This window comes from Lampris incognitus, chromosome 15 (genome assembly GCF_029633865.1).
Source record: "Lampris incognitus isolate fLamInc1 chromosome 15, fLamInc1.hap2, whole genome shotgun sequence".
NCBI classification, from domain to species: Eukaryota; Metazoa; Chordata; class Actinopteri; order Lampriformes; family Lampridae; genus Lampris; species Lampris incognitus.
The window spans coordinates 19,310,674-19,334,775 of NC_079225.1; the positions used below are offsets into that span (position 1 = coordinate 19,310,674).

Consider the following 24,102-nt stretch of genomic DNA (forward strand, 5'->3'; position numbering starts at 1 on the left):
TCCTTCCCTTGGGCTAATGTAGTGCTTGTGGATACTACATCAGAGGTTTTTTTTGTTTTGTTTTGTTTTTTGCTCAGTGTTATGTCTCTTGTTCATTATTTTACTTGCACTCCATATCACAACAAGCACCACTGCTTTACTTTGTTTTCCACCGAGGTTCAAATTCATTTATTTTCTACAATCTATTAAATTAATCAACCAGCTGTTAACCACCGGCACTCCCTGCTGCTGCACTGCAGTGCTGAACATTCTCAAGTGCCGTGGAGTTTTCTTTGTGTCTGGCGACACTCAGGGAAATGTTCTTTTACAACTCAGCGGGACCTGATTGGTGGATGTGTCCGGGTAGCGTAGCGGTCTATTCCGTTGCCTACCAACACGGGACCGCCGGGTCGAATCCCCGCGTTACCTACGGCTTGGTCGGGCGTCCCTACAAACACAATTGGCAGTGTCTGAGGGTGGGGAGCAAGATGTGGGTATGTGTCCTGGTCGCTGCACTAGCGCTTCCTCTGGTTGGTCGGGGCACCTGTTCGGGCGGGAAGGACTGGGGGGAATACCGTGATCCTCCCACGCGCTACATCCCCCTGGCGAAACTCTCACTGTCAGGTGAAAAGGAGCGGCTGGCGACTCCATGTGTGTCGGAGGAGGCATGTGGGAGTCTGCAGCCCTCCCCAGATCGGCAGAGGGGGTGGAACAGAGACCGGGATGGCTTGGAAGAGTAGGGTAATTGGCCAAGTATAAGCAGCGAAAAAGGGGGAAAAAACATCAATAACAAAAACAAAAAAAGAACCCTAATTGGTGGATGTAAAATGTGAACAACAAATAATTAAGTGGCGATAAGGGACAAAGTGGGTAATGTGTATGTTGCGTATGTGTTCAGGTGTGTGTTGGTGTTCGCTTGCTTTTGCGTCTGTTGAGCTTCCGCTGTATCAAAGGGTGGTCTGTTATTTGGCGTTTGTCTAACCGACGCCTCTTGGAGTCTGAGCTCGCGTGTTTGTTTATGTGCTGAGGCAAACCTTCAGATGGTATTTAGTCAGTGGTGTATCTGCAGCTGACATTTAGATAAATGCCTGGCCCCCAGAGCAGCTCTGCCCTTTTGCCTCAAACTGGAGAGCGCTGCACAGAACAATGGCACGCTGTGTGTCTGGCGGTCTTGTCCTGGGTGTATACGCACACTTTGTGAACGTGTTGTTTTGTATACGTGTGGTTGTCTTTGGTTTTGCTTGCACGCAGGTGTGTGTGTGAGCCTGTGTGCGTGAGCCTGTGTGCCGAAGAGGTGAGAGGTTCACGAACAGATACGTCAGGGGTAAATACCAACGAGGTCGGCGCCGTTCTTCTGAGCTCGGTAAGTGTGTGTTTGTACCTGAAGCCGACGATGGGACACTCCTTGCATATGTTACACTTGGCTTGGTGCTTGGCCGTTTCAGCAGCAGCCACTCTGTGCAGAACCGGAAGCCAAACCATGGACTGGGGCTCCAGACGCATCCAATCAATAAACTGCCTGGGCTCCAGCTCCACCTTATTGGTCACCTGGGGTAAAAAACGGGGTAGGACAAAAAATGAGAAGTGCAGTGTCAGACGTGACGGGAAATAAGTTTTCAAACCCTCACTTGTTTCTTGGGCCTAATAAATATGCAGACCCTTTTAAGATGAGAATACATGTTGAAGTGATGATTCCCTTTTACACATTGGCTTGAACTGCCATCCAAATCTAAACTTCTTTTTTTTTTGCATCCCCCCCCCCTTTCCTCCCCAGTTGTACTTGGCCAATTACCCCACTCTTCCAAGCCGTCCCGGTCACTGCTCCACCCCCTCTGCCAATCCGGGGAGGGCTACAGACAACCACATGCCTCCTCCGATACATGTGGAGTCACCAGCCGCTTCTTTTCACCTGACAGTGAGGAGTTTCACCAGGGGGACGTAGCATGTGAGAAAATCACGCTATTCCCCCCAGTTCCCCTCCCCCTCCGACCAGAGGAGGCGCTAGTGCAGCAACCAGGACACATTCCGGCTTCCCACCGGCAGACACAGCCAATTGTGTCTGTAGGGATGCCTGACCAAGCCAGAGGCAACACGGGGATTCGAACCAGCGAGCCCCATGGTGGTAGGTAATGGAATAGACCGCCACGGCTCCAGACACCGTAAGTCTAAACTTTCACGAGCGTCTTTTTTTATTCAGATTCAGTGGATGAAATATGTGACAATAAAACTTAATTGGTTTTTAAAATATTACTGCCCCTGTGTCTACAGCCCTACAGTCATGGTGCCGGGCAACAAAAACGCTTATAAACTCCTTATCTTCACTGGTGCTCTAAGGGATTTTTTTCATTGGTTAGAAAATCTGCTGCACTTTTGGCTGCTTCGCTGTGTTTTCGCATTTAGAGATGTGATAGTACATGTGTCTTATGTTTTGTTTTTGTCATTATGCTGTTAGATAGCAGTACTTGATATACTGGTTGTGGTAAAGATCAATTAATCAATCAATCTATCCAGCCATCCATCCATCCTCCAGTTATTTGCCCCCAACTGCAGATAAACCAGTTCTCCCTCTGAATTAAGAAAAAAAGCATGTGTAAGGAAACGATGAGAAATGACAGAAACACGAAAGACAACATCGAGAGACAATAAAAAAAACCCGCTCACTAATATATATTATTCAGGAGGCGCTTTAGTTTTTCATTGATCATAATGAGACATACAAAATCGGGCATAAGCTATGCACCATCCACTGAGGAAGCTGTTGTTGAACAAGTGCCTGACTGACAAACCTTTCCATTTTCCCTCTGCGAAAGGGCGGCAAGTAAAAAATGGATCCAGCTGTCCATCCAATAGCAGGCATACCAAAGTAGGGTTTAAAAAATGGAAGAGGAGGGAATGACTCAGAGCTCACTCGTATCCCTGTGTGTTGTAATGAAGTCAACACAGGAAGCAGACAGACACAGAAATGTGGATTACAACTTCCTGAACTGGGGAACCTTTTAATCACAGTCCAACTTCACTCATATGTAAGTAATAGCACACACACACCGAGTCACGCAACAGCACGTCATCAACAAAAGACATAACCAGGGTTTCCCTGGGTTTTTTTGAGACAAATGTGTCAAAAGGCTGGAGAATGGGAGCATCCAGGTAGCGTAACAGTCTATTCCGTTGGCCTACCAACATGAGGATCGCCGGTTCGAATCCCTGTGTTACTTCCGGCTTAGTCGGGCTTCCCTACAGAGATGTGTCTGCGGGTGGGAAGCTGGATGTGGGTATGTGTCCTGATCACTGCACTAGCGCCTCCTCTGGTCGGTCGGGGCGCCTGTAGGGGGGGAGGGGGAGCGGGGGGGAATAGCGTGATCCTCCCATGCACTACGTCCCCCTGGTGAAACTCCTCACTGTCAGGTGAAAAGAAGCGGCTGGTGACTCCACATGTATCGGAGGAGGCATGTGGTAGTCTGCAGCCCTCCCCGGATCGGCAGAGGGGGTGGAGTAGCAATCGGGACGGCTTGGAAGAGTGGGGTAACTGGCTGGATACAATTGGGGAGAAAAAGGGGGGTAAAAACAAAAAAGGCTGGATTTTATATATAAATTTTATACCAAGATGGAACAAAAAGATGAAAAATAAAGGTTGTGACAAATGACAGTTTTTATTTTGGCACAGAATCAACATAAAACGCAGCTGCAGATTGTGCAATCTTTCTGTGCACATTTCACTGAGTTACTGACTGAAGACGTGAAAATAGATGACAAAATAAAATAGTCTGTCTCCTCTGTCTTTCTTCCTCTATACTAGGCCTTTTATCAAAGAACACCGTTATCGTCTTCATTTTAATTATGGAGATTAAATTTCAAGTCATTGCATTATTTCAGACATCAGTGACAAACAGCTGTGGTTATTTCTAGGGGTGGTTGTCATTTGAAATTTATCGCCAAGGCTTTATTACATATTGGATTGGTTAAACAGATGAAATTTCTGCTTTCTAAAATGATCTGTCAAGTACAGGTGTTATGCAGTTTCACATCCCTGCCAGGAAATGCATCCACCCCACAAATTTGTCAGATATGTATGCATTTAGTGTCATTTCACGCAGCTTGATTAAACAACCATCACTGTGCTGGACAGAGCTAAAAACAGCCCCACATCAGAAAAATATAATTAACAGTCACAGATTTTTTCTCTAACTTTAACCTGAGTACTCCCATGACTAAACACAGCCACACACATCCAACAAATCTGCAGAGTGTGTGCACTTCTCGGTGGGAAGGAAAAATTTGGCATAACACTGGCGCTCAAAACATAGGCTACTGAGGTTTGATATCCTGTCCTATTTATTTCTGTAACTTAACCTAACCTAGCTTTCAAGCTAACCTAGATTTCATTAGAAACAACAATTACAATCTTCTTTTCGTCTTGAAACCGGGGTGGGAGAGAGTACGCTGGAGCGAGTTGGCTGCTGCTTCTCTCCAGGGAAAATTGTTTTGTTCTGTGATTTTATCTTTTATATTTTAAAATTTTATCTATGCTAATTCATAGGATAGGTCCTTTATTTGTTTTTGCTTTTTTTGCACTTATTACAATTCTTCTTCTTATTCTTCTTCTTACGATTTATTGTTATTATAACTTCTTATTACTGCTCCGAGCCAGTTGAGGTGGTTCGGGCATCTGATTAGGATGCCTCCTGGGCGCCTTCCTTTGGAGGTTTACCGGGCACGGCCAACTGGGAGGAGACCCCAGGGTAGACCCAGAACTCGCTGGAGGGACTACATGTCCAATCTGGCCTGGGAACACCCCAGGAGGAGCTGGAGGGCGTTGCTGGGGAGAGGGACGTCTGGCGTGCCCTACTTAGCTTGCTGCCACCGCGACCCGACCCCAGAGAAGCGGCTGATGATGAATGAATGAATGAACTTCTTATAACAATGGATTGCCCTGATTTTAATGCCAAGCTTTTTATGGATGGCTGTCGTCTTTTACCTAGAACTACTCCCTACCCGCCCCTCCCCTGCCTGATTGAGCTCCTAACCCTACTGCCACTGGATTCTCAATCTCTCCACCATGGGGTTGCCCTCTGACTGTGGACATTCCAGTGGGGTTGCCCAGTGGAATGTACAAATCCAAGTGGGAAGGCTTAAGGCTGTCCACTGACACCCGGTCCAGTTTGCCTCCAATGTTGAGGATGAAGAACTTGCCCCTTGGCTCCAGCACCCGGAATGGCCCATCGTAAGGAGGCTGCAAGGGGCCATGGTGAACACTGTGACAAACAAACACATACACTGTCTCTCAATCCGGGCAGGAGATGTGAAAGAAGAAAATCATGCAGTGAGGTGAGCATTAGTACAAAAACCTGGGCACTGTTGAGGTGTGCGTGCTGCTGCTGCTGGCCAGCCCACAACAGCAAGTTGTGTTGGGCAGGAAATCACCAGCCACATGCAGGGGTTGTCTGTAAACCAACTCAGCAGTGGAAGAACAAAGGTCCTCCCAGATAGTCTTGGAGGCTGGCCTGAAGCACAGCCTTCAGAGAGCCATGAAAGCGCTCACACAGTCTGTTAGAGCCTGGGGGTGATAGGTCATGGTGCAGTGTACCTTCACCGCAAAGCTGCTGGCAACAGTGTTCCATAGCCCTGATGTGAACTGCAAGCCATGGTCTGATGTGATGTCAGAAGGGATGCAAAATGTGGTGACCCACATGCCCAGGAACACCCAGGCTACATTGGCGGTAGAAGTGGACTCGAACATGACAGCCTCGGGCCACTGGGTTGTGCAGGCTACAATTGTGAGGTGTGTTAACCCTCGTGAGGGAGGAAAGGGGCCCACCAAATTCACATGCATGTGGTCAAAACATCTCTCCAGTACTTCAAAAGTTTCCAGTGGGGCTTTTGAGTAGCGGTGCACTTTAGCCCACTGGCATTCGATGCAGGCAGCGGCCCAGTCATAAACGTCCTTTTTGAGCACATGTCAGACAAACTTTGCCACTACCAGCTTCTGCGACGCTTTCCTGCCAGGTTGGGATAGGTTCTATATAGCATCAAACACCTGCCTGTGCCAACCAGTTGGCACAATAGGCCTGGGCAGGTCTGTGAAATGTCACAAAGCAGGGTGCCACTGAAAGGAACATCTGTTAGATGCAGACCACTGATGGCTGTCCTATATGCCCATGTCAGCATCGTGTGCCTGATACACAGGCACACACAGCAGACATAATCCACTCGAAGGTGCATTGCCCTAGCGAAATAGCAAGAGAGACAGTCTGCCACCCAATTATTTCTCCCCACTGCATGACTAATGTCCATTGTAAACTCTGAAATGAAGGAGAGCTTACGCTGCTGCCGGGCTGACCATGGCTCAGACGCCTTGGCCATGGGAACAGTCAGAGACTTGTGGTCCACAAAACGGTGATAGAAATTCACTATGCCCAAAAACTTCTGAAGCGCCTCAGTGGTGACTAGCTGTGGGAACCAACAGATCACCTCCATTTTAAGAGCCAGGGGAACTGCCCCCCTCACTCGTGACATGGTGGCCAGGTTTATTGATGGAGAACAACCCAAACTGGCACTTCGCTGGGTTGATGATCAACCCGGGATCCTTAAGCCACTTGAACAGGACCCTGAGGTGCAACAAGTATTCATCCCTGGATGTGCCTACCACCAAGATGTCGTCAAACAAAAAGGAATGGCAAGTCATACAAAACACTGTCCATCAGCCATTGGAAAATCTACGTTATATTTTTTGTAGGCCAAAGGCATACACAGGAACTCACAACAACCAAAAAGGGGTCATGGGAATATCCTGTGGATGCACCAGGACCTGGTGGTAATGGCGGACAAGGTCCACCTTTGAAAAGATGACTATCCCAGCCAACCGGGCTTAATAATCCTGAATGTAGGGAACTGGGTAGCGGTCCGGGGTTTTAGCCTCATTTAAGCGACGCTAGTCAATGCATTAGCGCCAACCGCCACCGGGCTTTTGTACACTGTGTAGCAGTGGCTTCCTGCCGATGGCTTCATGTCGCCTAAACCAATTAGAGCAAATCACGAACACGTTCGGAAGTGGTAAGCTTGAAAGTTTCTGACGAAAGTTCTTTAAGACTGTCATGCTTGTTTGCTGCCAGAGGATTTTGCAGGGGACTCACCATCCTGACTGCGGTGGAGCTTCCCAGGACCACGACAACATAATAATATTTCTTGATCTTCCTGATCGCAAACTGAGTCTCCGCATAGGAAAACCACACAGCGGCATGTCCCTCACAAAACTCCCCTCGCTTAAAAGCAATGGCAATAGTTGCCAAACTTGCGAAGACAAAAATAAACACTCGGGAATGATTCAAACAGTCATCGGGGTCACCATTATAAAGGCACCAACACCGAGAGCAGAGACACAGAGAAATGTGGATTACAATTGCCCGAACTGGGGAAACTTTTAGCTGCGGTCCAACTTCACTCACATAATAATCATAATAATAATACATTTTATTTGTGGGCGCCTTTCAGAGCACTCAAGGACACCTTACAGAACACAGTTAAAAAAACAATACAAGCAGCACTATATCAGACAGCATAAAATCAAAACAAAGCAGGGTAGACAATAAATGTTAACACAATAGATAAGTATAAAATCGTCATCTGCACAAAACTCAGTGAAGCGTGGATCAGACTGAATATGCCAGTTTGAAAAGGTACGTTTTGAGATGGGATTTGAAGGCTGAAAGAGAGTCAATATTGTGAATGTCTTGTGGGAGAGAGGTCCATAGGCGGGGGGGCAGAATGACTGAAGGCTCTAGACCCCATGGTAGTCAAGCGGGCCGATGGTGTAGTGAGTTGCAGAGCAGAAGAGGATGTGAGAGTGCGGGAGGGCGTGTGGATATGAAGGAGTTCAGAAAGATATGAAGGAGCTAGGTTACGAAGGGCCTTAAAGGTGTGAAGCAGGATCTTGAAGTCAATACGATATTTAACAGGGAGCCAATGGAGCTGCTGAACAGGAGTGAGTAAGTGAGTAACACATGTAAGTAACAGTGCACATACAACAAGTTGAAGAACAGCACGTCATCAACAACAGACGCCCCTACAGTGTATTGATTTATGTGCATCCTTACTGGAGTCTTGAAGCTTTGTGTGTGTCCAGGCTTTTTGTAATGCTGCTAATTAGGCAGCATAATTAGTACCGCCTGCTCCCAAAAATCAAACTAAATATTGCTAACGTGGTCTTTGACGATCCTGTTAGAATTAATGAACACTTATGAATTTATGAACCAGAAAAAAAGAGAACTGAGAAACAAACCTGCAAAACAGTATCATCATGCACAAAATTGAAAATGAATTGGGAGAAGACGAGTAAACGCTACCGGGGAAGTCTCAAGGAGGACATTGAAAGAAAAGTATGTGCATTCAATGTAAATGCAAAAACTCCAGATTTTTGAACCCGAAACCATTTAGGAGGTTTTTCTGAGAAGCACTGTTCCCCTTTCTCCCAGTCCTTCACCCCATCCTGTTCTGCCTTTCCTATGCACTGTTATTTGTCCAAGTCTCCCTTTCCTGATGTGGCTCTTACCCTCCCTCACCCCACCCCGTCCTCCCTGACAGCAGAGTTATGGCACTAACACATTAATTACTTCTGGGTAGGGATAGATGGACGGATGAGAGGACCGAAGGATGGATGGCTAAATGACAGAAAATGACAGGGGATCGGTGAAAGAGGCCGTATTTATGGGCAACCAACTCGTTCATCACAAGCCCATTAAACCAAATGGACTGAGTGACTCCACTGACACAGGCAGGTCAGACTGACTCACAGGTGGCACAGAGTGCATTGTGTGTGTGTGTGTGTGTGTGTGTGTGTGTTCACTTCCCGGTCTATCCGGTTTAGTGCCTCAATGACAAAGGCACTTGCAGTGTAGTGAAATTCATAATCGAGTGTGTGTAGATGTGTGTGAAGTGTGCATTTGTTTGTGTCCTGCAGTAAGTGTGTACTAAAGTGCTGAAATGGGATGCACTGTAGAAAGAGGATTAGGCCACAGTAAAGGCACGATCCAAATTACTGTTAGATGTGAGGAAGGGAGAAAGGATATAAATGACAAATCGACAGACAGAGAAGCTGACAGACAGAAAGAAAGTGGACCACATTTATGATGTTGAGTGGTAAAGCAGTTGGTAAAACTTCTAAGTCGGCCACGCTCCAATAGCTGCTATTTTGGGAGGTGGAGCATGGCAATTGGTGGAAGTTATAGCTTCCTAATTTTAATGTCTCGCCTTCAATTTATGGCTGCCGAAGCATGAGTCAGGGGAGAAAAAGTGAGAAAAATGAAAAAGTGATCTCGGGGGATGAAGACATCATTAAATGCCAGTGACGTTCAGAGATAAACCCAGGGAGAGTGGCTGGCTGGCAACTATAAAACACTGGGGGACAGACAGCAGAAGTGTGCAGGCACAGGAAGCCTTCATGGTTGGTCAGTGGAGCTTGGTTATTAAGACAATCTCCCAGGGCTGAGCGAAGGATGGGTTAGAGGGCTGAAGAAAGTAGAGGAGCTGATGATGATGACAAAAATGGTTAGGAAGTTTACATTTGAACCTAATTTATTAAGGACTCAAGATGACCAGCTAGAAAATTGTGATCTGCAACTGTGATATATAAGTGTAATCTCAATTGAGATGAGCTGGAATATTGTTACACCATTAATTACTTCTGGCTGTTTTTATATATCCTCGTCTCCAACAACTACTAAAAACAAAGCTCAAAGGGACTTTTTTTGGGGGGGTTCCCCTTTTTCTCCCCAACTGTACTGGCCAATTACCCCACTCTTCCGAGCCATCCCAGCCGCTGCTCCACCCCCTCTGCAGACTACCACATGCCTCCTCCGATACATGTGGAGTCGCTAGCCGCTTCTTTTCACTTGACAGTGAGGAGTTTCACCAGGGGGACGTAGCGCGTCAGCGAGTCATGGTATCCCCCCCCCCGAACAGGTGCCCTGACCGACAGAGGAGGCGCTAGTGCAACGACCAGGAAACATACCCACGTCCGGCTTCCCACCCGCAGACACAGCCTATTATTTCTGCAGGGACGCCCGACCAAGCTGGAGGCAACACGGGGATTCGAACCGGCGATCCCCGTGTTGGTAGGCAACGGAATAGACCGCTACGCTACCCGGACGCTCAGGACATTTTTTAAAATGTGCCAAACACTTCCATTATTTTGAAGCTGTGCAAAATAAGTGTGTGTCTATAATCCCAAAATCAAACAAATATTTTCCCATTCCAACAATCCCTGTGGAATCTGACACTTTCCACCTCTTTTGCATTCAAGTGAACATCCTGTTTTGTTTTGTTTTTCCTGTAGCACTTACTAGTGCATTTATATTTATTTCAAGTAACTGAACACAGTTACAGTTCACTGTGGTAAATCACTGAAAGAAATGTGCTGACAAGGTAATGGGGCAAATGTTGGTGCATACTTTGGTTTGTGTGTGTGTGTGTGTGTGTGTGTGTGTGTGTGTGGTGGTCTAGGGTAGTGGTACTAATAATGTGCCATGGAGAGCCATGTGCATTCAGGTTTTCTTTCCAACCTAAAACTACACCATCTGATTTTACTATTTGGTCCTCCCCCATCTGGTTTAAAATGTGTAATCAGTGAAATCGTGTTGGTGGAGTGGTAGGCTAGAAAGAATGCCTGCATGCACAAGGCCCTTCATGGTACGCGGTTGAATACCACTGGTCCACGTCATACGTACATGCTGGAAGCAGCTGCGGACGCTGGGTTCAATGTTGGAGCCCCCGAAGGCAGCCACCTCGCCCAGCTGCCTGGGGATCTGGATGGCGTCGTGAAGCAGCAGGCCCAGCTGTCTCTGGTCACAAGTGTCACCAGCCGATGCCACCTGGCTGAACAGGTCTGGACAGAGAGAGGGCAGGGGGTGGAGGTTAGTGAGATCAGAAAGCATAAAAAGAAGAAGATGAATTGATTGACAGATAGACAGACAGGCAGGCAGAGACACAGAGAAGTGGGAAGTAGACGGGGCGGCAGGAGACAGATGAGGGGAGGAGACAAGTTGGAAAAAAAAGTTTCATCTTAAAATTTTTCTGTTCTTGCAGACTTCTCTCACTCAACACCACTCCGAAGGAGACCAACTGGGCGGTACGCGGAGGTCAGCTTGACCATGCGTGGTTTAGGTTAACAAAAATGTTGTGATATTTTCCAGATGAAGTTGTAAAAACACCGCTTGACCCACAGCAGACAGCCCAGATGAGGGCTGGCAAAGCTTCAGCTGACTGCACAGACCGACCAAAAGAAGGGGATGAGGAGCGAAACGGTGATGGGGTGAAGCATGGCAGTTCTGTCCGTTTCTGCTTGCTGCTGACTTTGATCTCTGCATGAGGCCCGGTCCTGATGCCAGCTCCTGTTATGCACGAGGTGGGAGGTGGTGCTGGCGCATTCTGTGATACTTTGTATTTGTGTGTGTGCTTGTGCATCATAGTATGCACAGCAGGATAATGGTAGTACTATGAAATTGTGTGTATTTTTGGCCCCTCCCATACAGAAACTACCTGTCTTCCCTTGCTTGGTAAAACCCATGTCTTCCACTGCATACAGCAGACTTCCACCATCCTTACCATTTCAACACTTTTGACATGGCTTATTTTGTTATCTGTCGGAGTGTGTGTGTATGTGTGTGAGTGTGGCCTGCAGCATGGCTCCACACATGGACCTCCGGGCCAACAAGACTCCGATGGAGGAGGGGCGCAATGAAGCATGCTCCATCTCCTTCTCAGCTTAATAGAAATTGCCAGTGGAACAAATAGGCTCAGAGATGGCGTCCACCTCATAGGAGGAGGAAAAAGGGGAGAAAGAGAGAGAGAGAGAGAGAGAGAGAGAGAGAGAGTGTGTGTGTGTGTGTGTGTGTATATGTGGTGAGGAGAAAGGGATGTGTGAGAGAGAGCGGGTGAAAGAGAAGGTGGCGGTGGTAGATAGGAACAATGGTGCAGAGAGGGACAGCCGGGGAGATATAGCGAGACAGAACAAGAACAGAAAGCCAAAATGACAGCCGTCTCCCAGCACGGCAGGAACTATATCCACTCTCCCAACCCCACTGCTCCAAAAGAAAAAAAAAAGAAAAAAAAGAAGATGCTGAATAAAAGAAAAGAAATAAATAAAGAACCGTGGAAACAAGTGGGCGGTCTCTCATCCAATTAGATAACCCTTCGTCCTGCTCCTCCAACTGTCTGAATAAATACTACTAGGAGGGCAGGCATCAATGGGTAGTGTAGAATAGGCTGGCGTTGTACTGGCATGTATAGGGTAGGGGGGCTGGTGTGTGTGTGTGTGTGTGTGTGTGTGTGTGTGGGTGTATGACGGTGGTGGTGGTGTGTGTGTGCGTGGGGGGGTGTTGTAAAGTGTGCATGCACTTCCAGATAGCAGAACTCATAAATACCACTTACATTTGTATTTCTCTTCCAGATGTCCTTTGGAGAGAGACAGTAATCCTATCTTCATGGACAGGACACGGATCTTCCCACTCCGACCGCTGTAGGAGCCAGAACACATGTAAGTGCATGAATGCATATATATATATATATATATATATATTTGTTTATTTATGCACACAGCTCTAAGTAAGACAAACACACACACATTCATATACACACAGGCCCTCGAGTGGCGGTAAGCCAGCCATATTTAGAACCGGTGTTTATGCTTGTAGATAATACGTCTGCACTCTTAAGTGTGCATGTTTGATCTGTTCTGGTGTGAAGTAATTTAACACGACAACGGTGACAAAAAAATTAACGTGTTTCTGGAGAAAGGAGTTCAATGTAATCTGCATGCCCTTCTTGTGTGTATGTGTCTACAGGATGCGAGTGTGTATGAGAGGACTGCTAGCCATACATGCAGACACAGGTTACATGGTTATGGAGTTTACAGTTGAACCCTAGTAACAAACGGATTGTGTGTTTGTGCATGTGCCTGAAATCACGTTTTCACACTGAAGGTCCAACACCCCCCATTATGACCCCCTGAGCATGTGTGCACCTGTTTCAGGATGAAGACTGAGCACACACATGCACACACACACAGACATACGTGTCATAGACGTTGAGCAGCCAGTTGAGACACATGTCTACGCAGAGAGGCACGTTGACCAGGTCTTTGTGCTCCTGCTCCAGGCCGTCATAGATAGATGTCAGGCAGTTGATGACGTCTGGCACGGACAGCAGCTGGCTGTTGTTGGTCAGCTTGTGCTGCTCAAAGGTGCTCTGGGCCACGCTCAGGTCCAACAGGTCCACTGTGGGACGAGACAGTGGGGAGGTCCAGAAGGCGACACAGACAGACAGACAGACAGACAGACAGACAGACAGACAGACAGACAGACAGACAGACAGACAGACAGACAGACAGACAGACAGACAGACACACACACACACACACAGAGAGAGAGAGAGAGAGAGAGAGAGAGAGAGAGAGAGAGAGAAGGATGGATGGCAGATGGAGGATAAATGTGCAGACATGAGAGGAAAGGAGAGAAGGGGGAAGAGATGCAGAGGGTAGGCGAGGCAAAGATGGGGGGGTGGAAAAAAGAGTAAGAGAAAGCGTGAGAAGCGATGGAGGGGAAGAGTGAGGATGAGAGGCAGAGAGGAAGAGGGAGCAGGAAAGAGGAGAAGCATGGATAAAGGAAGGAAGGAGGAGGTGAGTAAGAGGAAAAAAGAATAAAAGAGGGATTGGGAGAGGGAGAGAAACCAACACAGGTAGTTAGAACCAGCAGCTTCCTGTCCAGCTTGTTCCCATTTTCTCACCAGCAGCAGCACACTGCAGATGGCAAGCTGAAAATGGCACAGCATATTCACAGAGGCAGCACACTTCAAACTCGCAGACTGACGGACTAATTGTCCAAAATAATCCAAAAAAAAAAAAAAAAAAAAAACTTTAAATATCTCTGGGGAAAAGCAATGGAGATAAGATAAAAACTGAAGATAAAAACAGACTGAAGACGGCAATAAAAATAGACAAAAAAGGACTCTCAACACAAAAGAGTAAGTGTCAGCTACCCAGCCCGAGGAGCGATCAGTCTGTGATCCTCTCCTGTCAACAAGGCATGAAAAGCATGGCGTTCGCCATCACTTACAGTAAAATATATTTCACAGCACCCATAACCTCTAACCATTTATCTATGTCTGTCTGTTGACAGAGGCAAAAGATAATGGAGAGAGAGAGTATTGATTCACATCAGCTAATAAAGCCCGTAGGGATGACAATATGAACAAAAGAATTGGCAGCATAAACTCAGGAATTGCACACACACAAACAAAGGGTGCACATGCACACACACTCACAGGCGTCAGGACAAATCCCACTAATTGGAACTGAAAATGAGACTCCTTTGGCAGCTAATTATGTGTAGACACTGCCATGTGGTCTCTCACTCTTATACACACACAGAGAAAAGTGTGTTCTGTAAGTTTTGGTGTTTATATTATACTAGCAGAATAGTCACTGATCTCCGTGTTCTTCTGTCCTACTTTCATGCAACCTCAAGCACTCATTTCACCTCTCTCATTGCTCGCTCTCCCTTCCTCTCTTTACATGTAAAAGTATATAAAAGAAAGGCAAGAGTCGTTAGACAGATGACAGACATCAAGAGTCTAATTTGGGCCCACAGCCGCATCGTGTACACCAAACCCGGTGTGGGAAGATGGCGGCGTGAACTCACGTTTGCAGCGGCTCCACCCAGTACCGACAATGCAGTGTCTCTGTCCATGTCTACGTCTGATTTTGTCATCGTGTGAAGTTTTTGTTTTGATCTTCGATTTTTTTTTTTCGTTTAATGGCTGGGAGAACTGGCGTTGGATCGGCTGAGGGAGCCTGGTCTGCTGTGTCCGGTGGGCCCAAGGACCACGGCACTGCCCGGAGCTGGGCTCGAAGAGGAAGCAACGAGGGTGGTCTGACAGGACGCGGAAGCAGGGCAGGCTAAGGGCAGGTTAGCCTGCCCTGCCAGTAGAATTTTTGGACTGTTGCACTAAATGGACTGTATTGTGAGCGGCTTGTGTCCCCCCTCCCCCCCTTGGTTCTCTCTGTTTTTGGTAATTTTGGATATGTGTTTTTATCTTTTGTGTTGCACCGCTGTGGGCTGGGTGAAACGAAATTTCGTTTCTTTTGTGTATGGAAGTACATGATAGAATTAACAATAAATTGTTCCCGATTGCTGAAACCCAAGCGACCATTCGCTCGCTCTGACAAACTCTGAATGAATTCTTCCGTTTTCCATTTTGGCTCTCCTCCTTCCTGCAAGCCTTCTCCCCTTTCTTCTCTTCCTCACACTCCCCCTCACTCGGCCCTCCTCATTGTGCCCGTCTCTCTCACCCGCCTTTGGTTGTCTATCTCCTCTAGTCACCCCTTGCGTTCCCCGGGCAGAGGTAATTACTGGGTTGTATCCACATGGAGTGGGTACAGCAGGTCAACCGTGAACAACAAACAGCAAAACTTTGCTTCCCTCTCTCTCTTGCGCTACACACACACACACACACACACACACACACACACACACACAAACAGGGGCAAATATGAGGCTGTGAGACTGTTGCATGATTGCAGGATGCCATGCAAGCTCATTTGTGCCATCCAAACCCCCTGGCACAGACTTAACCTGATTAGCCATTTATTGGTATCCCTGTCCTGTGTGTGTGTCTCCATGTGCCACTCTCCCCCTATCTGACAGACACACACACACATATACACACACACACACACACACACACAGATCTTCTGGCAAACAGGATGAATCCAGGCTAATAACCAATAATTACTTATCCTTTGCGTTTATGTGTGTGTGTGTGCTTACTGTGCAGCGCTGCGATAGCGCTAATCTAATGGGTGAAATTGAATTGAGGTGCCCGGAGCCGAAATCCAATGGGTTTATGAATATATGTCACAAACAAACACGGGCGTGAGATATGAGAGCCAATATGAGACGCGGAAAGCTAAAACATCTGACTCACTGAATCTCATATACCCCGACAAACACTACAATGCAATTTATGCTGGGTGAACACAAAAATATGCAGATATACATATGCACACAATTCAATTGGCTCACACGTGCAAGTGTATACAAACATGAATAAAATGCATCTACAGTCATGGCCACCACACACCAAACACAGGAGGTGTGCCGCATTCTTTCTCTCCTGTTTATTCAACTCACTGACTTGCTCACTGACTCAAAAACACCCAGACTTTGTTTCTCTCCTCTGCACATACAGACTTCCCAGGAACAGCAGCATGTATATTACCGCCATTCTCAGTGTGCTTCTATGGTAATGTGAATAGCTTGATGCCGTTTCATGTTTGTTGCTATTTAGATATTAGGCAAATTTGCTTTTTACATTTTTAAGAGGGCCACACGCAGTGGTTAGCGCGGTTAACCCACAGCAAGAAGGTCCTAGGTTCGAACCCCAGTGTTGTCCAACCTTGGGGGTCATCCCAGGTCGTGCTCTGTGTGGAGTTTGTATGTTCTTCCCGTGTCTGGTTGGGTTTCCTGCGGGTGCTCCAGTTTCCTCTCACAGTCCAAAGACATGTAGTCAGCTGAATCGGCCGTACTAAATTGTCTCTAGGCATGAATGTGTCGGCTCTGTGATGGATTGGCGACCTGTCTAGGGTGTCTCCCCGCCTGCCGCCCAATGTCTGCTGGGATAGGCTCCAGCATCCCACGACCCCGATTGGGTTAAGCGGCTTGGATAATGGAATGGAATGGCAAACTTGCTACCGCCACACTTTCTAAGTGAATTGGAGGGCGGGGGTGTGCAACACCTGCAGTGTGTGTGTGGTGGAAGAAACAGCTATCATTAACCACCTACCCAGTACAAAGGATAATAAGCTTAATAAGCTCTAATTTCAAGGAACAAAAAAAATCTTGTGGTGTGTCACCAACAAAAACACACCTGTGCACACAGGTGTGTTGCAGATTTGACGGCACATACAAAACCACACAAAGATGCACATGCGTGCTCTTTCTTACATGGCACGGGTAATATTAAAGCCTAACTATCCTTGGTCCCTGCACTGCTCTGGCATTGTGTCTGGCACAGCATCAAGTCCTTATAACATCCTTCACTGCACCTGGATGAATGAGGAGGGGATGGGGGTGCCATTAGAGAAGTTATCATGGTGGTTGTGTGTCTTACTTACAGCACAGTGCTTTCTGGAGTCGGCGGATCTTCATGGCTGTTCGGTATGCGGAGAATCTCACATTATTCAGGTCAGCTGAAGGTGTGGGGGGGGGGGCGGGGGAGAGACGAAAAATGGAGAGAAATGAAAGGGGTAGAGATAGGAGGAAACAGACAGGAAGTCAGAACAGGTGAGACCTTGGTCTTCAATGAAGCTAAAGCTGACTTCCTTCTTAAGGGATAAAAATGTGAATGTGTATGAGGCCACCGAGGCGAGGGCTATTGTGGACTGTGTAATTAGACTGGAGGGTCCTGTCTCGGTGGAACCCGCAACTCTGTCTTATTTGTTGAGCCAAGGGCTTACAACAAACACTCCCGAAGTTTCACAGCTTATTACTGATCCAGCTGCTTATTAAAGAGCAGAAACACTGGCCATCTCAGAGGGACACGGCCATGCAAATAGATTGGTTGGAGGGACAGGGAGAGAGGCAGCGAGACAAGAGAAAGCGAAGAGATGTGCCCGCATGCGTGTGTGCCCCCCCCCACTTTCTCCCTAGTTGCACTCAGCCAATTACTCCACTCTTCCGAGACATCCCGGTAGCTGCTCCACCCCCTCTGCCGATCCGGGGAGGGCTGCAGACTACCACATGCCTCCTCCAATACATGTGGCGTCGCCAGCCGCTTCTTTTCACCTGACAGTGAGGAGTTTCGCCAGGGGGACGTAGCGCGTGTGAGGATCACGCTATTCCCCCCCCGCTCTCCTCCCCCCCGAACAGGCGCCCCGACTGACCAGAGGAGGCGCTAGTGCAGCGACCAGGACATATACCCACATCCGGCTTCCCACCCGCAGACACGGCCACTTGTGTGTGAAGGGACGCACAACCAAGCTGGAGGCGACACGGGGATTCGAACCAGCGATCCCCGTGTTGGTAGGCAACGGAATAGACCGTTATGCTACCCGGACGCCCTTGTGTGTGTTTTTCTTACCTAGTGACTGGTAGAGCTCTGTCATCTTTGGATGGTCCCAGCAGGTCGTTTGTGTCTGGTGGCTGAAACCACAGCAGAGGAAACTCATTATGGTTGGAACACAGACAAGCAAATGGACATGGACGCGCACGCACACGCACGCACACACACATGCATACACACAAACTACCTGAAACGTACACAGAAGAAAACTACACGCACTTGAGATATGACTTGTGCATCAGTCCAGAAGAATTTTGGTACTGTGCCTAAGTCAGTGACAGAGGCTCCAGAGTTTTAGAGTGCACAAATCTACTTCAAAGCCTTCCTAATGACAAGGCAAGAAAGTATCACCAGCACACACACATACACACACACACACACACACACGCACACACATACTGTGTAAAACAAACACACTTTGAACCCCTCTGATCTCCACAGGATTTGCCTGCTCCTTAGGCCCAGTCTACCACGCTTGATCCATGCCACATGAATATAAAGAAAGAGGCTATATTGATTTCTCAACTCCCTCTAGTTTGCATTCCCTCTTTAGACAAGCTCCCAGGTGGCCTTGATGAAAAAAAAAACCCGACGACCAGTGCTTACATGAATAATCGAAAGAAAGAAATACAGCCAACCCCAAAGCAGATCGAACCCTGCTGCATTCCGAGAGAGCAGCTGAGGTCCAGATATGTCTAATCAGTGCCTCGGTCTGTGCTGCTCTGTGTGGATGGGGAGAGTGTTGTGGCTTGCTATCACCAGTCATACCATGATCTCAGGGGTTCTGCAAACTTTCTGAGAGAGGGTTTTCAAAGGCTTGCATCTCTTTTTGAATGGCGACCCTCCCTGGTGGTTCTGCAGCAGCTTGCTCTCTGCTCACTTGCAACATTAAGGGGAGGTTGAGCACTGATGGTGAGCCCAGGTGAGCAAGTGGCTGGCAGAAGACTTCTTGTTTGAAGGCACTTATCACTATTCATTGGCCAAAAAGACCGATTACCCATTTCTTCATTTCACTGATGAACCAAAACATTATGACTACCTGTCTAACATGCTGTTGGTCCTCTGTGTGCCGCCAAAACAGTGCTGACCCGCATGGACTCAAAAAGATGCCTGAAGGTGTCCTTTGGTATCTGGCACCAAAGCATAAGCAGCAGATCCTTCAAATCCTGTAAGTTGCGAGGTGGAGCCGCCATGAATCGGACTTGTCGGTCGAGCACATCCCACAGATGCTCAATTGAACTGAGATCTGGAGAATTTGGAGGCCAGGGCAACACCTTGCACACTTCATCATGTTCCTCAAACCATTCCTGAACAATGTGTGCAGTGTGGCAGGGTGCATTATCCTGCTGAAAGGGGCCACTGCCATCAGGGAATACCATTGTCATGAAGGAGTGAACCTGGTCTGCAATGATGTTTAGGTAGGTGGTATGTGTCAAATTGACATCCACATGAATGGCAGGACCCAAGGTTTCCCAGCAGAACATTGCCTAGAGCATCACACTGCCTCCATCGGCTTGTTGTCTTCCAACAGTTTATCCTGGTGCCATCACTTTCCCAGGTAAATGGCACACACGTAGTATGTGGCCATCCATGTGATCTAATAGAAAAAACAGGACTCATCGGACCAGGCGACCTCCTTCCGCTGCTCCAAGGTCCAGTTCCAATGCTTGCGTTCTCATTGTAGGTGCTTTCATCGGTGGACATGGGTCATCATGGGCACTCTGACCAGTCTGTGGCTTCGCAGGCCCATATGCAACAAGGTGTAATGCACCGTGTTGTCACACATTCTTCCTGTAACCATCACTAAAGTTTCTGCAGCTTACACCACAATAGACTTTCTGTCTTTTCGGACCAGACGGAATAGCCTTTGTTGCCCTTGTGCATTGATGAGCCTTGGGCCCAACACCTTGTCGCCGGTTTGTCCCTCCTCGGACCACTGTCAGTAGGTACTCAGCACTGCTGACCGGGAGCACCCCACAAGCCTTGCCGTTTAAGAGATGCTCTGACCCAGTCGTCTGGCCATAACAATTTGGCCCTTGTCAAAGTCGCTCAGGTCTTTACTCCTGCCCATTTCTCCTGCATGCATCACATTAACTACAAGAACTGATTGTTCACTTACCATCTAATCTACCCAGACCTTGACATGTGCCCTTGTTGGAAAATGATCCGACATTATTGGGTTCACCTATGAGTGGTCATTATGTTTTGGCTCATCAGTGTATGTTTGCATTATTAATGACAGTGGGCCTCCCTAGGGAGGCTGAGGAGATCGTGTACTTTTTCAGTGAGCCAACAAAGTGTCTGACTGACTTCGAGTGGGTTGCAATAAGTCCCAGGCAGGGTACTTGTGGACCGAGACTTTATTTCATGAACGGGTGACAGATACATGTACACATGCAGGCGAACAAATGAGCATGCTCACAAATAACTACACCGCTGGGAGCAGGCACAATGACTATCCAATGACAAACATCCTGCCAACTGCTGTCTGAATAAAAAAAAGTGTTTTCACTCTACTGTGGGGGTAGGAGGGGGGACATCATAGAATGTGAATATGCACAAGCACATGCACACCCACACACACCCTATACACACATATACACATGCAACTGCTGGCATATACAAAGAGGCGAGCGGTGTTTCCATCAACAGACAGGTTCAACAACTTCTGTTTATATCCACAACTCACGAATGCCCTAATGGGGACAACAGAAGCGTCAGGTTCAACTCTCCTCAATGCCATGTCTTTGCTGTGCTTTACAATCTTCTTCGTTCTCCTTTAGGTGTAAGAACCCATGGACTGATGACATATAAAATACTACAAAGCTGCTACATTTTAGATATGACAGCAAGTGAAAATCAGCAGTGGGGAAATAAGCAAAAGAGAAAATGAAAGAATGGGGAATAGGGCGTCCGGGTAATGTAGCAGTCTATTCCGTTGCCTACCAACACAGGGATCGCCAGTTCGAATCTCCGTGTTACCTCCGGCTTGCTCAGGCGTCCCTACAGATACAGCTGGCTGTGTTTGCGGGTGGGAAGCCAGATGTCAGTATGTGTACTGGTCACTGCACTAGTGCCTCCTCTGGTCGGTCGGGGGCGCCTGTTCGGGGGGGGGGGGGGCGGCTGTGGGGAATAACATGATCCTCCCACGTGATACATCCCCCTGGTGAAACTCCTCACTGTCAGGAGAAAAGAAGAGGCTGGCGAGTCCACATGTATCAGAGGAGGCATGTGGTAGTCTGCAGCCCTCCCCGGATCGGCAGAGGGGGTGGAGCAGCAACCGGGACGGCTCAGAAGAGTGGGGTAATTGGCAGGGTACATCCATCCATCCATTATCCGAACCGCTTATCCTGCTCTCAGGGTCGCGGGGATGCTGGAGCCTATTCCAGCAGTCATTGGGCAGCAGGCAGGGAGACACCCTGGACAGGCCGCCAGCCTATCACACAGGGCTGACAGACACTCACACACACACACACACATTCACACCTAGGGACAATTTAGTATAGCCGATTCACCTGACCTAAATGTCTTTGGACTGTGGGAGGAAACCGGAGCACCCAGGTGAAACCTACGCTGACACGGGGAGAACATGCAAACTCCACACAGAGGACGACCCAGGACGGCCCCCAAGGTTGGACTACCCCGGGGCTCAAACCCAGGACCTCCTTGCTGTCAGGCGACTGCGCTAACAACTGTGCCACCATGTCGTGGCCAGGTACAATTGGGGAAAAAAAAGGGGGAAATTACAAAAGACAAGAGGAAAAAATGAATGGGGGACAAAAACTGACAGATTTGTAGGCAGCTCTATCGTCCTTCCTCTTCGTGCTTTGAGAGGACTCATGACTTCCTCCAACAGAAGCTCTTTATAGCTTGGAACAAACCCAAGGGGAGCAACTGTAACGTTTATATTCTATACATAACTATCAAAAATAAGACATTTGACCTGCGTTATTTGGTTCTTATACTTGTTTTCGGCAGGGGTGGGAATGAGTCAGTTTGCCTTGTAATCCGTCACAAAAGATGCCTCTGGTGACCCACTGAAACCTTAACATTAACATAAAACGATGCAGCAGGAGTTGAAGGTAAGACAAAATTCACCTCCTAGTTTGAATGCACAATGATAATAAGATTATGTAAATGAGGACCACTTTTGTAAACATTTCCTGTCCAATGCCAGCATTTCCTCCATCACACAGACCGAAGGTTCCAACGTTTGTTTAATTTTCCTCCACATAAATACGACTCACTTCTACCAGAACGCTCACCAAAACGCTGCGGCTGTCAGTGATCCCTCCTACTCATCCGCCTGCCCCAAGGAAAAGAGGTCAGCGTATTCAATCGAAGAACATCAAAATTCAACATCTGTACCTCTGAAGAGGAACGTCTTGACACAAGCCAATGACAATTCACTTCCATGGCCTGCCTCCATGGCAACTGTTATCAGTGGATCTAATGGCAGACTGGACGCACGGGGGCAATTGGGTAGACGTATCTCGTCAAGCTGCTGGCTGCAGAACAACCACCGACTCACTGCGACGCAGCGCTCGACGCCACAGCAGCTCTCCTCCAGGGAGGGAGTCTGTCGCTGTCACACGCACACATCAACACCCTCATGAATAAGCACGTCTGTGCAGATGACTGATTTCTTGTGTATCTCGCCATCCGACGAGACAGAATTACGCACATATCTGAGTGGGTCAGAGAAAGGGGGCAAGATTTCTGAACTTCCTTTTTTTTTTCCTTCCCTCCCCTTCCGGGGACAGCCCTCTTCTGCCAGACTTATCGTGAAGTGTTAGTGACAAGTGATAAGTGCCTGCATTCTCCACTTGACAACCTTTTCGATCTCTCTCTCTCTCTCTCTCTCTCTCTCTCTCTCTCTCTCTCTCTCACCTTTTCTCTTCACTCTCTCTCCCCACATGCTTTCCACACAAAGCCTAAACTTTTTTATTCTCCACAGTACTACCCCTTCACACTGTCCTAATGTAAGTGAAGGGTTTTTAGCTGCTCTGAATTTGCCTTAAAACTTTGCTAATCTCAATGCGGTAATTATTGTAGGCCGTGCTAACGTGTCCATACATTGTCCTCAAGGGGGCATACACACACCCATCCATACGCATGCATAAATAAATGGGAAAACACATGCATGCACACGCACACACGCGCCTCTTTTCTCAGAATAAGAAAAAGGGAAATAGACAGACACAGCCAGCATAAACAGATAAAGCTCTGAAATGTTTAGAGAAGCTAAATCTGATCCCCCCCCCCTTTCTCCCCAAGCATATCCGGCCAATTTCCCCACTCTACCGAGCCGTCCCGGTTGCTGCTGCACCCCCTCTGCTGATCCAGGGAGGGCTGCAGACTACCACATGCCTCGTCCGATACATGTGGAGTCGCCAGCCGCTTCTTTTCACCAGACAGTGAGGAGTTTCACCAGGGGGACATAGTGCGTGGGAGGATTACGCTATTGCTCCCCCAGTCCCCCCCTCCGAATAGGCACCGAGACCAACCAGAGGAGGCGCTAGTGCAGCGACCAGGACACATACCCACATCCAGCTTCCCACCCGCAGACACGGCCAATTGTTTCTGTAGGGACGCCTGACCAAGCTGGAGGTAACATGGGGATTCGAACTGGCAATTCCTGTGTCAGTAGGCAACGGAATAGACCGCTACGCCACCCGGACACTCCTAAATCTAATCTTAGCAGGCTCGCAGCCATGCTATGTTTCTCTGTGACAGCCCACTGGACATGTAGAGCCACCAAAATGTCACAGGTCATGCAGGACAGCATCTGCGGTCTCCGGCTAGTGGTGGCTAACAGAGGGCTCTAATGAAAATATTGGACTTGCAGGGTACCTGATACAATATCCTGGGGGAGATGTATCAGACGTGGTTTTAATAGAGGTGCTCTGTAAGTTCAAAGAAATGAGACAGGAGGGGAGAGGAGGAGATGGGAGCCATGCAGAGGAGGTTCTTGGAACCTGAATTAATGTGTCAAAGACCGAAGCCAAGTGTTCT

At 47.9% G+C, this 24,102-nt stretch overlaps 1 protein-coding gene across 7 annotated transcripts in view; it reads right to left on the minus strand.

The window, feature by feature from the left end:
* utrn (utrophin) overlaps window positions 1-24,102 on the minus strand; it is a 233,379-nt gene that overhangs the window by 42,504 nt on the left and 166,773 nt on the right. For all 7 annotated transcript variants that reach the window (XM_056294966.1, XM_056294968.1, XM_056294967.1 and 4 more), the window contains exons 58-63: window positions 18,106-18,167; window positions 17,141-17,215; window positions 13,043-13,244; window positions 12,400-12,485; window positions 10,698-10,855; window positions 1,361-1,527 (exon numbers count right to left, since the gene is read on the minus strand). In XM_056294966.1, coding sequence (XP_056150941.1) covers window positions 1,361-1,527; window positions 10,698-10,855; window positions 12,400-12,485; window positions 13,043-13,244; window positions 17,141-17,215; window positions 18,106-18,167 — 750 coding nt within the window. The remainder of the gene's footprint in view (window positions 1-1,360; window positions 1,528-10,697; window positions 10,856-12,399; window positions 12,486-13,042; window positions 13,245-17,140; window positions 17,216-18,105; window positions 18,168-24,102) is intronic.